The 17,021-nt window shown below is 42.5% G+C and overlaps 1 protein-coding gene across 8 annotated transcripts in view; it reads left to right on the top strand.

Annotated features, from left to right (window-relative positions):
- UNC13B (unc-13 homolog B) overlaps positions 1–17,021 on the top strand; it is a 381,168-nt gene that overhangs the window by 121,714 nt on the left and 242,433 nt on the right. For 5 of the 8 annotated variants that reach the window (XM_073343307.1, XM_073343303.1, XM_073343300.1 and 2 more), the window contains exon 8: positions 6,798–6,833. The exons of the other annotated variants lie outside the window; for them this stretch is intronic. In XM_073343307.1, coding sequence (XP_073199408.1) covers positions 6,798–6,833 — 36 coding nt within the window. The remainder of the gene's footprint in view (positions 1–6,797; positions 6,834–17,021) is intronic. 8 annotated transcript variants of the gene reach the window in all.

The raw sequence follows: 17,021 nt of genomic DNA, 5'->3' as shown, positions 1-17,021 counted from the left end.
CAATTTATTAGAGCATAAGCTTTCGTGAGCTACAGCTGTAGCTCACGAAAGCTTATGCTCTAATAAATTGGTTAGTCTCTAAGGTGCCACAAGTCCTCCTTTTCTTTTTGAAGTTAAGTAGGTGTTAGTAAAAACAAAAGCAGAGTTTGAGAGAATCTGTGGCCATGTCTATACCACAAAATTTGGTTGATGCAAGTTACATTGGTGCACAGCTGCCAAAGTTTGCGTATTGCTCATGCATACTTTGCTGCTTGTAATCACCGGGAATTCTTGCGTTAATGGAAAATTTAGTGCATCACAGATAGTAGCACAGTGCGTCATGGTCCAGCGTATAATGCCTTTTGGGAAATTTTCAGTGTTGTGGGATAGAAATAACTCACCCAGGGATCTCTGGGAGCTAGGGGTCATGTTGCCAGCATGCAACTTTCTCTATCGCATGCCATTCATATCCCATAATTTTTGCGCCTTTAAAAAAAAAAAAAACCACCCACAAGGCACTTTTTGGTATCTGTCATCTGTGATAGAAGCATGAACCCCACAGAAATCTGCACTACACAGATGAATGTTGCAAATACAGGATCTTCACAATTCTCCTGTATTTGCAGACCCTGAGGAAGTACCTCAACAGTGGGGGACACGATAGTTTCTTCAAGGACAGTTTGATAAGGGACATAGTGAATACCAATTCAAGGCTGTTGATGGCATTCGTGGGGCACTGGTTAGGGTATTGTAATTCAGCTTTTGGGTAACAAGGAGTGGCTGTATAACTTTAGGATGTGAAAGAACGCATTCCTGGATCTTGTGCTGAGCTCACCCCAGATCTCCAGGCCATTGACAGCAGAGCAGTGAGTGGTGATTGCACTCTGGAAGCTTGCGTCTCAGTTGGTATTGGTCAGTGTGAAATCATTTTAGGAGTTGGAAAATCCACAGTGGGGGCTGTTGTCATGCAAGTGTATATTAATCATCATTAATCATCTCCTGCTACGCAGGACTGACAACTGGCAGTGTGTGGGACACAGTGCACAATTTGTACCAGTGGGGTTCCTGCACTGGGGTGGGGCGATAAAGCATGCATATACTTATTTTGACACCAGCACACCTTGCCACAGAGCACTTAAATAGAAAGGGCTGCTTGTCTGCGGTTATGCACAAGCTGGTGGATCCCTGGGGATGCTTTACTGATGTCTATGTGGGCTGGTCAGGGAAGGTGCCTGATGCTCACATCTTTAAGAACACAGGTCTGCTCAGGTAGCTGCAAGCAGGGACATTCTTTCCGAACTGGTGGATTACCATTGGTGACATTGAAATGCCAATAGCTATTTTGGGGTCCCAGCCTCTTCCTTTCTCCCCTGCCTCATGGTGCCATACACTGGTCATCACAACAGCACCAAGGAAAGATCTACCTGCCAGCTCAGCAGGTGCAGAATGACTGTTGAATATGCTTTTGGAAGATTAAAAGGATGCTGGTGGTGTTTACTCGATTGGAGCTCAGTGAGAAAAATATCCCAATGGTTATAGCTGCCTGCTGTGTCCTGCATAACACCTATAAGGGAAAGGGGGGAAAGCTGCTGCCAGGATGGGGGGTAGAGGTGGACTGGCCATCTGCTGATTTTCAGCAGCCAGAAAGAAGGCTATACAAGAGCTCATCAGGGAGCTATTCATTTTGAGGAGTGCTTTAAAAGAGCACTTCAATGAGTGAGAACAGTAGCGTTCTGTGCTGGACTGTTCTTTGGGCCTGGAGCTTTGGGTGCTGCTAGGAATTGGGTAATGCTTGCTGTTCGTAGAACTAAGTGTTTTCCTGAAGCTCTGAATTATGTGGTGCTTGCTGTACATTTACTGGCACTGTGTACTTTGAGTACCTCTGCATTCTGCAATGTGTATTCTGAACTAATAAAGGTAATTTTATTCTTCAAAAATAGAGATGTATCGAGTGGCAAAAATGGTGCAGAAAAACAATGTGTAAAAATACACAGGAAATGCAATACAAACTGTTAACATACATTAATGGAGTAGAAGTTTAAAATTGGAAAGGTGGCAATCATTTCAGTCCATAAATGTCGTCTGTTGTGGCTGCACATACACCAGCTGTGGTTCTCACAGGTCACTGTATATGAAGCTATGGTTTTCCTAGTTTTCTGCTGGTGTGGAATGGTACGGGTAAGGATGTGGCTTGTGATGCTACGTGGTATGTTGGGAGTGGGGTAGGGAGTAGTGACCGTGGAGTTCTTGAAGGACCATCAGAGGTGGCGAGTCCAGGATTTTTGGACCTTGAAGTCAACCAGGTTCTACAGCGTTTGAGATTGCTCTCTGAGAAGACACATTATGTCCTGGTGCATTTCCCTATCCTTGTCCTCCTGGGACTCCTGGGCTGTTCTTCTGTCTGCTCTTTCCTTCTCCGTGCTGTTGGCCATATTAGCTCTCCAGGGCCTATGTTCACGGTCTGATGCAGCACTGGCCTGCAGGATCTCACTGAACACATCCTCCTTTGTCCTCTTCTTTCCCCTCTCCCTTATGCTTGGATCCCCCATGTTTAAGAGTTGCGTCTCCTGCAGGGCTGCCTTCCTGGTAATAGACAGCCACCCACAGTGTATTCACTGTCTGAGAGCAGGACACGTTCCAGAAAAGTGTTCCCACTGCCATGGCCTGATGGCCAGAGCCAGAAGAGACCGGGACATTTGCTTAAAATTTCTCCTCATGGAGAAACCACTGTGGCCTGCATCAGACCCAGGCTCAGATTCTCCCCTTGAGGCCTTCATGTTCTGCCAGGTTGTTTGCTGATCCTCACTCCCCTCGAAGAGAAAGTTGTCTCTTTCTCACTCGGACGAGAAGAAACAGGCTTCATCCTCACACTTTGAGGCACAGCCCACCAGAACACTGTCTCCTGCAGGTCAGTTGCCTCAACAGCATCTGACAAGGGACATAGCTTCAGGGCCTGCCCGAGTACCTCCTGTATGGGAAAGAAGAAACTGTCTAAAGACCCTAAATGGGCAGATGTACAGCGCTCGGCACCGTGTCTCAGGTCTGGAGAGCAAGACAAGCCAACTGCAGGAGCTATGGCACCAGCAAAAGTCCTTGCACCGGTGTCCATTTTGACACACTCAAAGCTGTTGGAACCATCAAAACTTTCAGTGCCGGCCAAGTCTCTGGCTCCATCCGCTGACACCATAGGGGGATACGTCCTTCGGCACCGAGTCGTACATCGGCACCGATGGTGCTTTTTCCTCCTCCACGAGAGTTTAGATACTCTAAAGACCTGCTGGTATCAGACACTTCTGAGTCCGCTTCTCCTTCAATGTGACCTTCCACCCTCATTTCCAGACTCATGACACTCCTCCCTTTTTGCCCCAAGACAGCACCTCCCTTCCCCAGTGACGAGGAGGAGAAGGAAAGCTCCATCGCTCCCTTGTCTGCCAGACAGATCACTCCTACTCATCCTCAATATGCACAGTGTTGGCATGGACCACCATGGATGCAGCCTCATGTTCCACTTCCTCCACATTGGCCATATTGGGACCCTTGAGCCATGTACAGTGCACAATTCGGGAAACCCCCTGTGGAGCAAAGCCGGAGACCTACACCTCTCCTTCCTCCATTGGTCTCTCGCTCTCCAGAGACGGAAACTCTGCCAGTACCAACTGAGGAAGAGCAGGAGGAGGAAGCTCCTCCAACATTACGTTTTTCTTCCTCTTCCCTTGACGAGGCTATTGTGCTTCCATCCCCTACATCTGCTGACAATTTCAGGCATTTTCAAGCCTCTTTTCCTGTAATGGCCTGGGACTTCCCTCCACGTAGGTCAGAGTAAATCAGTATCCTCATACTAAAGGAGGTGTTTTGTGTCTAGTTTTGGGAGTGTTCTTTGTTTATAGTCTTATCTCTGGGTGGAACTTGTGGAGGGAGAGGAGGGGTTGTTTGCTGGGCCTCTGTTTTTTGTTTTAACCTGAATGTTGCTTTTTGATCATGGTAATTTTTGTTCATACTATTTCCCACAAGGTGCTCAGGATGGTGTGTATGGATTAACTTATTAATAAATGCAAGTATATTGTATCTTAAATGAGACTAGCAGCAGGCCATCTGAGTACAGCGAGTCTGTACAATCACTGGTTCACAAATGGGCTATAATTCTAATAACGATTCCGTCTGCATGTCTGCAGCTTGATTGCTTCAGCCATTACAGTTCGCCTGCTATTTACCTGCGACAAATTGAACTTCTCCTTTTATCTAGCAGCTAATGGTTACTCAGTAGCCACCGGGCAGCTGTGGGCTATTGGACTGAGTGTGATACTGGAGTTTAGGCTTCTGGATTTCATTCCTGGATACCAAGGCTATATGTAGGATTTGGTGATCTGGCTTCCAAATTAATAAGGAAGGGAACACCTTATAATGTGTTCTACCCTGTATCTGCAGACCTTACTCCTTTATAAAGAAAAAGTAAATCGGTATGTTCTCCAAGTTCTACCATTTGCTTGCTCTTGTGTATTGCTTGTATCTCTGCCCTCCTCTGCTCCTCCTCTTGACTTTTATTTTCTGCATCTCCTCTCTCTTTCTTCACTTTTGCTTCTCGTCTAGTCCCTGGCTAGATCTCATTTGCTATCTGCTTCCATTCTCTCTGCCCCCCCCCAGGCCTATTCTTCTCACATTTTTTCACTCTGTCCTTTTCTTTCCTCAGAAATAGGCTCAGATGTCAGTAAAATGTATTCATTAGGCCACTTCTGTTTTACAGAGACTTTTGCTGCCGTCTGGGAAATGTCAGACAACAATGGCTTCCAGTTGCCCTTACCAGGCATTGGATTAGGGTCACACAAGCTTTTAGCCAGTTCAGGTTGGCAGGCTTCTGACACAGATAGGCATGTCTGTGCTGAAATTCTCACTCTGGCTTGTTCAGTCAAGTACTGGTGTTTCAGTGGCAGTTTTGTCACAGGTGCTGCTAGTGACTGAGATAACGTTTGACTTCTGGATGCAAGTCTGCTACACTCGGCACTTTGAACTTTGAACTTGGTTGAGGTTTATAGTTAATTGGATGTCAAGGTTCTTTCTAGTATTTAACTTTATTTGCTTAACTATTCACTTATTTAATTTACGGTTCTTTACTTATGGACTCAGTAAAAATACCTTCTAATTCACCACGTTTATTCAGGCAGTCATGTCTACTCAGTTTAGTGACACAATCTAGTGTTCATAGGTTTTTCTATTCTTGCTAATTTTTGCAGAGCATAAGCAGGAGTGACCTGGATTTGAGGCCTCAGTTAGTCACACCTATACAAACCCATTGCTTTCAATGGGTGTCCTTGAGGGTGTGATCTGAAGGGCGGGCTTGCTTGGATGATTTAAGGGTCTAATTTGGCTCACAGAATCTTTATAACTGATGGAGAAGAGGGGGAGAGCCAGTTTAACTCTAATGGCTGGTCGACATGCAAACTTGTACCAAATAACACAAGATGATGATTAAAAATGGCTTCCCTTATTTCGGTGGAAGTTGTGCATGGATACTGATTTTCGCATAGCTAAAGTTGGGTTATTTAAAGGTTGATTTGTTACATTGTTTTAGCTAAAGTAAACGTTACTATTTGTAATCTGACATGTCTGCACAGAAACGTACACCTACATAACTGTTTTAATTCATGTTTTTCTTTGCAAGTTTGTGTGTGGACTAGCCCTCGGATCTCAGCCAGAGTTTGCAAGGCTGGCAGTTAGGAGCAGGGGAAAAATCTTTGTTACTTGAGTGCTCGTGATATGGAAATAATAGTCAATAAACATGGAACTGTCAAATCCACTTTCCAGACTCACTTTTTAAAGCACAATTGAACATTAATTTCTATCAATATTAGCCTTGATTTTGTTTAGATGTGTATGCTGTTTATGTAATTCAAACTTCACTGTAAGAGGTCTGTACAGTAGTCAAGTTATGTACCGCTTACCTTAACTACATCAAATTCTGACCTTGGTTAACAGTGTGCTTTAGAGGACAGAGCACCCAACTGGAAGTCAGGAAGTCCTGAGTTCTAATCCTTGTTCTGCTACTAACTTGTTGTGTAGCTTTGGTCAAGTTTCTGCCCTGTGCTTTGTCTCAGTTTCACTATTTGTGAAATGGAGATATTTGCTTAGGTGTATAAGGGAGAAGTGTTTGAACTGTGTTCTGGATGTATAAAGTGCTATAGAAGTCCTGTGTTTTGGAACAGTATATTTCATTATAATGTTTGAAGCTAAGAAAAGATTCTGCCCAGTATAGTTTGCACTCAGAGCAGCATTTCTACTCTCATCTTATGGTACGTTAATCTGCAGATCTCAGAGTGCTATTGCAAACAGGTAAGTACTATTATCCTGATTTACAAATGGAGACATTAATTCACATGCGGTGCTGGGAATAAAATCCATGTCTCCTGAGCCCTTAGTTCAGTATTCCCACTGGACCACACTCTCTCCTCTCTTGATTTTGTTTAATGGACAATACTGATTGGAATCATGGTAACACATGGGAATTAGAAAGTACAGAGTTCAGTGCTCCTGACTGGGAAGCAGTGTGTTGTAGATATGCTACCAATTGGTAATGGGAATATAATAGTTTAATAATCCTTAGCGTTCACATAGCGATCTTAATGTTCAGAGTGGTTTATAAACACCCCTGAGAGGTAGGTCAGTGAGCTAGTAAAGATGCAGAATGTTACAAATAAGTGCTGTTTCATGTTTAAGTTTCGCAAGCTAAGACATTTTTAAATGCATGGAAAAACTCTCCCTTGGTTTATTTTTCTAAGCGTTCTTTCTCCACTCCTATTCTTTGCTGCCATTTGTGTTACACCCAGGCAACTGGAGTTATTTCGGATGGCAAGAGCAGCCGAGTATGTAACAGTTTAATTTCTTGCAAGTTCCATGGTTCTGTAGCACTGCAGCATGCTCCAGCATGAGAATATCAGGGATATTCATGCATATAGGAAAACCTTTTCTGTTTTCTTTCCTTCTGTGTTCATGGGAACTTCATGTTTGTGTGTATTATCGTCCTGTTCCATCTTTGATTTTGTATTCGTTTTCTTGCTCTGGCCATGTTCTTGAACAGTCTATTTTTTTAAATTAGGATTTTGGGTGAGGAAGTCTAGCAACCAGTAGCAGAATTGGAATAGACCTCTGGGTCATACAGAGATGCAGCACATTAGCTACCTGTACACCTTGTCAACCTTCACCCTTAAACAAAAGTTATTGTTTGTGAAACTGGCAAACAAAAGTGACAACCCTGTGGGTGGAAACATTACTTTGTGACTTTGCCTTCATCAGCTACATCCTTTTAAATCAATGTAGAGCAGGGCAGGAAGATTGTGACCTCCATTAGAAAGTCAGTGTTTGCCAACAAATACCAAACCATATTTCCTTTCTAAGAATAAGGCAAAATAGCTGCTTGAGGAATAAAACTCTGGCAACTGATAAATGTGGACTCTGTATACATTAGAGATTTTTGTCCGTTAATTTGTCTGTTGTGTGCTTGCTTGCCCTGTGCCTCTTTGTGTGTGTGTGTGTGGGGGGGGGGGAAAGCGGGCTATATGCTGAACCTAGCGGCCTGCTAGGCAAGGCTGTGCTGCCTAACAAGGCACTAGTCTGCCATTCTTTGATCCCTAATCTCTTTAGGATCACTGAACAAGCAGGTGGGACTAACTCAAGTAGAATGTGTTTAAAAAGCCAGTTCATAGGCAACTAGAGAAGCTAGTGAATAGGAGGAGCAAACCGGGGGGGTGTTGTGAGATGGAGCATGAGAGCCAGATATTCCTAATAAACATTCTCTAAACTTGGGCCAATAAACATACCCCCCCCCCCCAAAGAAAAACAAACAACAACAAAAAATCCAGGATCCAGGTTAATGCACTGAATGCAGCTTGTATGATTACCTGCCTTGTGGGCCGAGGGCATGTGTGTGCGTATGTTGCAAGCAGACCAAGTGTGGACTCTTGAGACCAGAGTGGCTGAATTGGAGGAACTAAGGGAGACTGAGAGGAACACAGAAGACACTTTCTGGGATACATTTGAGTGGTCCCACCCCTGGTCTGGCAGCCTCTGTGCTGTTGAGGAGGATGAAAGTCTAAGGAAGGAGAACATCAAACTGGAGCGGAGGGAAATGATTCCATAGTTGGGACCCTCCTTCCAGATGATGTCATGGTATCCTCTTGCACTGAGGATACCCATCGGAGGGAGGGTACTCCAATTATTAGAAAGAGGCAGGTAATAGTAATGGGGGATTCAATTGTTAGAAGTATAGATAGTTGGGTTTGTGATGGCCGGGAGAACTGCATGGTGAAGTGCTGCCAGGTCTGAAGGTTGAGGACTTACTGAGACATCTAGATAGACTAATGTGCAGTGCTGTTTCTGGGGAGGAGCCAATGGTCATGGTACATAATGGTACCAGTGACATAGGTCTTGGAGGCCAAATTTAGGCATCTAGGAAAGAGATTAAAGTCTCCATGGTAGCATTCACTGAAATGTTTCTAGTTCCACGTGCAGGGCCAGTTCGACAGGCAGAACTGCAAGCTCTCAATGTGTTAATGAGACAGTGGTATTCAGAAAAGGGATTTAGTTTTGTTAGGAACTGTGGAACCTTTTTGGAAAGGAGGAGCATGTATAGGAAAGATGAGCTCCATGTAAACCAAAATGGAACCAGATTGCTGGCATGTAAAATTAAAAAGGTCAGAGAGAAGTTTTTAAACTAAAGGCTGGGGGAAAGCTGATGTGCGGAGGAGCACATGGTTCAGACAGACATCCCTTAGAGGAGGATTTATTAAAGGAAATTCTCTATATCTTAATAGAGGATAGAAATTGATAAATTACAGGTAGGAGCTGAAGAGAAACAGTCAGATGAAAAAGTCCTGTTCAGTTATATCATGTGAAGGCAGACAACTAAATAGTGACAAATTTTATAAGCATCTTTTTTATACAAATGCAAGAAGTCTTAATACTAAGATGGGTCAACTTGAGTGCCTGGTATTAAATGAGGATATAGATATAATAGGCACCACGGAAACTTGGTGGAATGATGATAATCAGTGGTACATGGTAATACCAGGGTATACAGTATATAGGAATGACCGAGTAGGTCATGTTGGTGAGGAAGTAGCACTATATGTGAAAGAAGCATAGCGTCAAATTTAGTGAAAAATTTAAAGGACTCAAACTGTACTATAGAATCTCTATGGAGAGAAATTCCATACTTAAATAATATGAATATAGCAGTAAGAATATACTACCGATCACCTGACCAGGATGATTGTGCAATGCTCAGGGAGATTAGAGAAGCTACAGAAACAGAAAACCCAATAATAATGGGGAATCTCAACTATCCCCAGATTGACTGGGAACGTATCACTTTAGGGTGGAAGGTAGAGAGAGAATTTCTAGACACTACTGGTGACTGCTTCTTGGATCAACCAGTCCTGGAACCCACAGAGGGAGAGGCAATTCTCGATCTAGTCCTAAGTGGCACAGGGAATCTGATCCAAGAGGTAAATACAGCTGAACTGTTCAGCAATACTGACCATAATGTAATTAAATCTAACATGTATGAAAGGGGGAAAATAGCAGAGACCCACCACCGAAGCAGTTAACTTCAAAAAGGGGAACTACCACAAAAATGAGGAGGTTAGTTAAATGGAAATCAAAAGAAACAGTCACAAGAGTGAAATGCCTCCAAGTAGCATGGAAACTTAAAAAAAGAGTATAATACAGCTGAAACTATATGTGTACCCCAAATTGGGGGAAGGGGGAGAAGACCAAAAAATACCACCATGACTAAAAAGGAAAAGGAGCTGTTACAGACAAAAAGATACTTTTTAAATAATCTATAAAGACACTAAAATCATGAATGGTGTGGAGAAAGTGAATAAGGAAGTGTTATTTACCCCTTCGCATAACACAAGAACCGGGGTCACCAAAAGGAATTAATAGACAGCAGGTTTAAAACAAAGAGGAGGAAGCACTTCTTCATACAACACACATTAAACCTGTGGAACTCATTGCCAAGGGATGTTGTGAAGATCAAAGGTATAGCTGGATTCAAAAAAGAATCAGATAAGTTCCTGGAGGATAGGTCCATCATTGGCTATTAGCCAAGATGGGCAAGGGTGCCACCCCATGCTCTTGGTGTCCCTAAACTTCTGGCTGCTGGAAGCAAGGATTGGCCGACAGGGGATGGATCACTCTATAATTGCCTGTTCTGTTCATTCCCTCTGAAGCATCTGGCATTGACCACTGTTGGAAGACCGGATACTGGGCTGGATGAACCATTGGTCTGACCCAGAATGGACATCCTTATGTAGAGGGAAAACTTGTGGGACCTAACTTAGTGTGCTGTAACGGCCAGCAGACAGATCGAGATACAAATCCATCCCTTGTCAGAGAAGGAATTCCAACAACCAGGCAACTTGGTCTTCTCCTTTCTGGCCTGTGTGTGTGTGTGTGTGTTACTGTACATGGGAATCACTATCTGACAGGCATGCTAGATCCAGAAGGCATAAGGGTAGGCGGTAATGGGAGGCTTTCATATCAGATAATAGGTGTTTTTCATCTCTGATTTCTATCACAGTAAATGATCTAATCCAGCCCCCTCTGGCCACACATTCTCTTCAAGGAGGGTCTAGTCCAGTCTAATTTTAAATCACTTTAGTAATGGGGCTTCTACTGCTTCCCTTGAGCAGACAGTTCCTTTGTCTGTAGTTTGCTTACTGTTGAAAGTATTTCATATTTGGCTTAAAATTTCTTTTGTTCAGTTTTATCTCATTAGGCTTAGTTATGCTACTTTGGACCAATATAAACTATTCTCTCCTTAGTGTTTTCTCTATTCAGTCTGTCACTGCGGGGAAATACATTCATCTTAGTTTAAGCCATGCCCTCTATCCTGGGAGAGCTAATCTCTTCTATAGTGCTGTTGTATGTGAGTGGCGGCAGCAGGGGGGGAATTCCCTGTCTAACCCAAAGTGATTAGCTTATGACCCAAAGCATGAGGCTTAATTACCCATATCCTTCTTGAGGCTTACTTAAGTAAAATATTAATGGTCAATTATTTAGTCCCCTTATAATCCTGTCACAGTACTTCTCTGCATGTCCCCTTGTCGCAGAGAATTCCACGGATTGACTGTACTCTATGTAAAATACTATTTTCTTCAATTTCCTTAAACGTACTATCTTTTTGCCCATTGTCTGTTGCATCACATAGCGTGCAGAGTATAAACCTTTTAAAATGTCAAAAAGAATGAGGAGTACTTGTGGCCCCTTAGAGACTAACAAATTTGAGCATAAGCTTTCGTGGGCTAAAACTCACTTATCGGATGCATGCAGAGGAAAATACAGTAGGAAGATATATATACACAGAGAACATGAAAAAATGGGTGTTGCCATACCAACTGTAACAGACTAATTAAGGTGGGCTATTATCAGCAGGAGAAAAAAAACTTTTGTAGTGATAATCAGGATGGCCCATTTCAAACAGTTGACAAGAAGGTGTGAGTAACAATAGGGGGAAAATTAGCATGGGGAAATAGGGTTTTTTTTGTTGGAGCATTGCGACTTTTAGTTTTGAAATGAGTGACCAGGGAGGTTGAAGTGTTCTCTGACTGGTTTTTGAATGTTATAATTCTTGACATCTGATTTGTGTCCATTTATTCTTTTGCGTAGAGATTGAGTAGGACCTAATCACATCAGCCACACCATCAGAGGCTCGTTCACCTGCACATCTACCAATGTGATATATGCCAGCAATGCCCCTCTGCCGTGTACATTGGCCAAACCAGACAATCTCTACGCAAAAGAATTATAACATTCAAAAACCAGTCGGAGAACACCTGGTCACTCAATTTCAGACCTAAAAGACTCCAACGAGAAACTGCAGAATTGGAATTAATTTGTAAACTGGACACCATCAAATTAGGCTTGAATAAAGAGTGGGAGTGGGTGGGTCATTACACAAAGTAAAAATTATTTCTCCATGCTAATTTCCCCCCATTAGTTTCGTTACAGTTGGTATGGCAACACCCATTTTTTCATGTTCTCTGTGTATATATATCTTCCTACTGTATTCTCCACTGCATGCATCCGGTGAAGTGTATTTTAGCCCACGAAAGCTTATGCTCAAATAAATTTGTTAGTCTCTAAGGTGCCACAAGTGTACTCCTCATTCTTTTTGCTGATACAGACTAACATGGCTACCACTCTGAAACATTTAAAATGTCAGAATTTTCCCAGACCTGAAGAAGAGTTCAGTGTGGCTTGAAAGCTTGTCTCTCGCCAACAGAAGTTGGTCCAATAAGAAATATTACCTCACCCACTTTGTCTCTCTGAAATTTGCTGGTGACAGGGTGCTGTCCCAGAGTATGTCCCCTGGTGGCACAGCAGAACCCTGCAGGGACACCTCTGTTCCCTCTGGCTTCTCCCAACTAACTTATTCGCAGCCCTAAGTACTTAAAGTAATATTCCCCTTCCTGGAGTCCAATTAAGTCTTTATAAAAATAGTGTCTTCTGTGGCCCCTTCAGGTCCACACCTCTACACCTAGTTAAGGAATTCCTTAGCCCACAGTCTTGAGGCTATGCAGTGGTTCAAGCTGGCTTCCCAGCCCATCTGTAGCCAGGTTTCAGCATTGCTTCATGGAGCTTCCCTTCTCTCCTGTGGAGTCAGCTGACAGCTGGGTTTTATCCTATTCAGGAGGTAACTCCTTATTTAAACCTGGTTCCCATTGCCCAGCTTGTCTGCTGCTCCCTTAAAGAGGCCATGTCATGGAACAGGATGGGCTGGCCTTGAGTTCCCTGCCCCCTCCTTAAAGGGGACAGACCACCCTGTTACGTTGCCACTTGCTTCTCTCTCTCTTTCCTGTGCTTGATGGTCCTGCAATAGGGTTGTTCTCTATGGGGAAGGTTGTACGCAAGTCAGACCAGTTAGGTGATATCCAAATACACCGCACTTCATAGGGGCTGCCAAACATTGTGCCTCCTTACAGCAATGGGAACATAACCTCCTGTTTTGATGGAGCATTTGAGAAGAAAAATGCCCTTTATTTTCTGGAGTTCCTTGCTCTTTTGGCAGCTCCACTTTTCCGGTTTGGCACATTTATTACATACTATTTGGTATGAAATCACATTCATATTCATTCAGACCGTCCCCAATAAAGAAAGGTTTAAAACTCATACCTATGGTACTTTCTTCTAGCCTTGCACACAATTTACTGGATTTCTGAATGGCTAGGGAGATTTACTTTCAATAGCTATGGAGCGTCAATTAAGGAATAATTAGATTTTTCCATCTACTTTTAAATTATAAAGATCAGAGATTTTAAAAACTTCATTTTCATGTGCAACTCATGGGAGGGAAAGCTTTAGAAAGTACTGGCCTTCCTTCAGTTAGGGATTAATATTTTTCCTCCTTTCCAGTATATTATAGAAGTTTACTGGAGTCAACATCCACTGAGTACATTCTTACCTGTCCACTTCGTACATTAATTTGCATACAGTGTGAGCAGAAAATGGTGTGCAGGTACAATTCATGTCATAGACAGCACATTTGAAAGGGGGAGTAGGAGGGTTTTGCTATAAGGTAATTGCCTTAATGATATGTTCTCTTGTGTCTTGTCGAGTTTAGCTGATCGTCTGGTAAGATGCTGCTGTTATACATGCATTGCTTCTGTCTCAAAGTAGGTGAAACTTCATCACTTTAAACCCGTTTGCTACAAATTCGGAGAGGAATCTGTATTATTCTCATGCCACTGTGTGAGAGTTTCCCAGTATTGCTGGGTAAGCTACTGTAAAGTGTAGATTGCTCTATGAAATTTATATTCCATTTTTTTGGAAATAGGGCCTTTCTCTGTCTGTCCTGTATTTTGAATTGGGTGTGCAAGTACACTGGTTCCTGGCAAGTCTTCTCACCACAAAGTTCCCTTTTATAGGGAAGATACTGACTGCTAAGCAGAGAACACAAGTACTCAGCTTCTTGGAAGATCTGTTGAATAAGAGATACTTGTTGAAAAAATGTCATCTCTGTTAGAGTATTAAATTAGAAAACTAACTTAATGGGAAGGCTACGATAGAAAAGGGCAAAAACCAGGAATCACTGAACTATTTCGGTCACTTTATACTCAATCCGGATTGAAACTCAGGGATCTGGAAGAAAAGCAGAAGGTGTACACCTCTCACCAGTGCCAGGTTTTTAATGTGTGCCATACTGTGACTGCCTAGAGGATGTCTTGGCTATTTAACTGTCTCAATTCCATCTGCTTGTTTAGATTTTTTTTAAAGGGTCCAGCCAACTTAAATGGGACATGTCTCTGAAACTATTTTATGTATTGTTCTAGGATGAGGTTTTCAGGAGTGCTCAGTGTTGACCTGCCCCTACTTCCCTGGAAGTCAGTGGTATTTTAACCCTGAATTTGGTAGGGGTAGGCTTAGGCCAACACTGATGGCTTTTAAAATGCCACCCAGAATGAACACCTGGATCATCATAACGGAAAGATTAGAAAAAAGATATCTGTTTTCATTGTGTTTTGGCAGCCTCTTGTGCATTGTAAGCTTAACTGTTTTCCTTGTATAGTCAGGTTACTGGTTACTGTGGCTCTTTTTAACAAAAGGGATTTAAAAACAAAATAAAAAATAGGAAAATTTGGTTGTAAAATCCCCCAAATTGGAGGCTTGGTGGCAGGTAAAATATATGAAACTGTTAACTCATTTATTTCAAATTGACTAGATTTCAAGTTTCTGATGTCCCTTTAAGTGCCCAGTGATACAAAATAGTCTGGATAAACTAATGACCTGGAAAATTGTACTTAAACTCATTTTTGGCTTTCAAGTTTTTAACATAAGTGACCACATGCAATCAGTTTTAACTCTTCTTTGACAAAATATTTTTGCCCAGTGGGATGTTTTTGTAAAAGTGATGACTCATTCAGCAAGAAGTTATGGCCTCTGTACGCAGGAGGCGAGACTAGATTGTAACAGCCCCTGTTCCTTCATCACACTTCACTCTCAAATTTTCCCCAACAGTCACTTAAAGGTTTAAGAAAGCTGGAGTCATGTAAATGGCTCTTCTCTTTGGTGAGGGGGTGTGAGGTCATTGGAGTGGAATTCAAAGCACTCTCCCCCATCTCCATTGTCCTAGGACTTGGCATACTGCATTGCTCTTACCACTGCTTGTGATATCCTTAGGAGTGAGATCAAGCTTGGGAACTGGATCCCAACTCTCAAGGGACAGCACAAGAAATTGCCATTAAACCACCAGGCAATTCTAAACAAGTTGAAACTTATTCTGGGAGAAGCCCCTCCTTCGCAGCTGGCCCTGGGTTGAGGATTTTTATAGCCAGTTTCTCCCTCAAGTAATGGTGGTGCTGTCAACCCCCTAGAAAACAAGATTTTTAAAGAAAAACACTTGTCCAAATGTAAACCTGATTGACATGGCTGGGGCAGAAATGAGTTGAAACTGTTTTGAGACCAGTATAAAAATAACTAAATGCTCTCTGCCCTGTGGCAGTTGCATCAGAATTACTGTACTGATGAAAATAGGGAATTTGGAATTGGATATGCCAGCTCCCCAAAGTTCACATGTGTACTTGCTGTCTCTTGTCTTGCTTTTTCTTTTCAGGCTCTAGATCCTTACTCTGTCAATCCCTCTGTGTGATGTGACTTTGTCCAATAGCTTTTCATTGTATATGTTGACTGTATGCATGAATATTCAGTTATTTATCAGAGCAGAGCATGCCTTTTCCCTTTCCCTTGGGTTTATCCCCTTTACACAGTAGGACTGTAGACTGAGAGACTGTTTGCATCCCCTGAGAGCTTTTGGTGCATGTGAAGTTTCCTAAACCAATTCCTTGAAGTCTTTTTACCAGTGCGTGCCATTATATCTTTAGTTACTAACATACTGGTTTTCAAAGACTATCTTCTCTGCGATGGCTTAGCGGGAGTGGGAAAACTGACAGCAGCAGCATCCTCAGGCAGATGATGCTGTAAGTTATCCCATTCATTTGTGTGAAGATTATTTTGCTAAAACATAGTAAGCATTAATACCTGTTCCTTTTTATTGAATGGATAATGTATCTGCAAAACTGCTTCTGCAAGTTGTTGTCAGTCTCCTCTTTTTCTTAGGATGAATTAAATACCTTTTAGTAACAAGAATATTAATGCACTCATGTCACAGCCACTGCATCTTGCTAAACACTTCTGCTAAAGTAAAACATACTGCTGCCTGTGTAAGAGACAGACGTTGATATCCTTACTCACGCTGACTCGTCCATGGAACTACTCATGGAGCAAGGCACTGAAGTGGGGCTGCGTGTGCAGTAAGGTGCTGTTCAACATAAGTAAGTGAACTAGAATCTGGGCCTAAATTATTAGTATACTTGCCACCAGTCTTGCTTTCTAGTGGTGTTAACATCCCTAGACATACTGCCGATGCTCAGGGCATTTATCAAAGATACAGTATATGTTTGATGTAGCCTCATTGTTATCACTGGGTTATGGACTCCTATTCTTTAAAATTGCTATCAGTAAAACATGCTCTAACTTGGGACCCATGAGTCTACACATGTTGTGCATTAATGATGACATAGAGAAATCCTGGTGCCACGTGTTATAAATACTTATATTCTATCAACTTGGATGATTAATGTATAAATTTAATCTACAATTTTACAAATGCTAAATTCCTGCTTTTGGAGAGACAGGGTGGGTGAGGTAATATCTTGTATTGGGCCAACTTCTGTTGGGGAGGGAGACCAGCTTTCGAGCTAAAGAAGAACTCTCACCAACAGAAGTTGGTCCAATAAAAGATATTACCTCACTCGCCTTATGTCTCTAATACCTTGGGACCGACATGGCTACAACAACACTAAATTATTGCTGTGATTCTCTCTGCGGGGAGAACTTCCTTACTGAGACGTAATGTGCGTCACCATTGTTACAGAAGAGCAGAACATTTATTGGAACTCTTCAGAGTGGAGAATTTTACCCTTTGTACTGTAAGGTGGATTCTCTACAGTCAGTGTAGTGAGCTAATGTCCTTTGAAAGACTGACCATACAA

This window comes from Lepidochelys kempii, chromosome 5 (assembly GCF_965140265.1).
Source record: "Lepidochelys kempii isolate rLepKem1 chromosome 5, rLepKem1.hap2, whole genome shotgun sequence".
NCBI classification, from domain to species: domain Eukaryota; kingdom Metazoa; phylum Chordata; order Testudines; family Cheloniidae; genus Lepidochelys; species Lepidochelys kempii.
The sequence above is the reverse complement of the archived record's forward strand: the minus strand, read 5'-3'. Positions and strand labels throughout refer to the sequence as shown.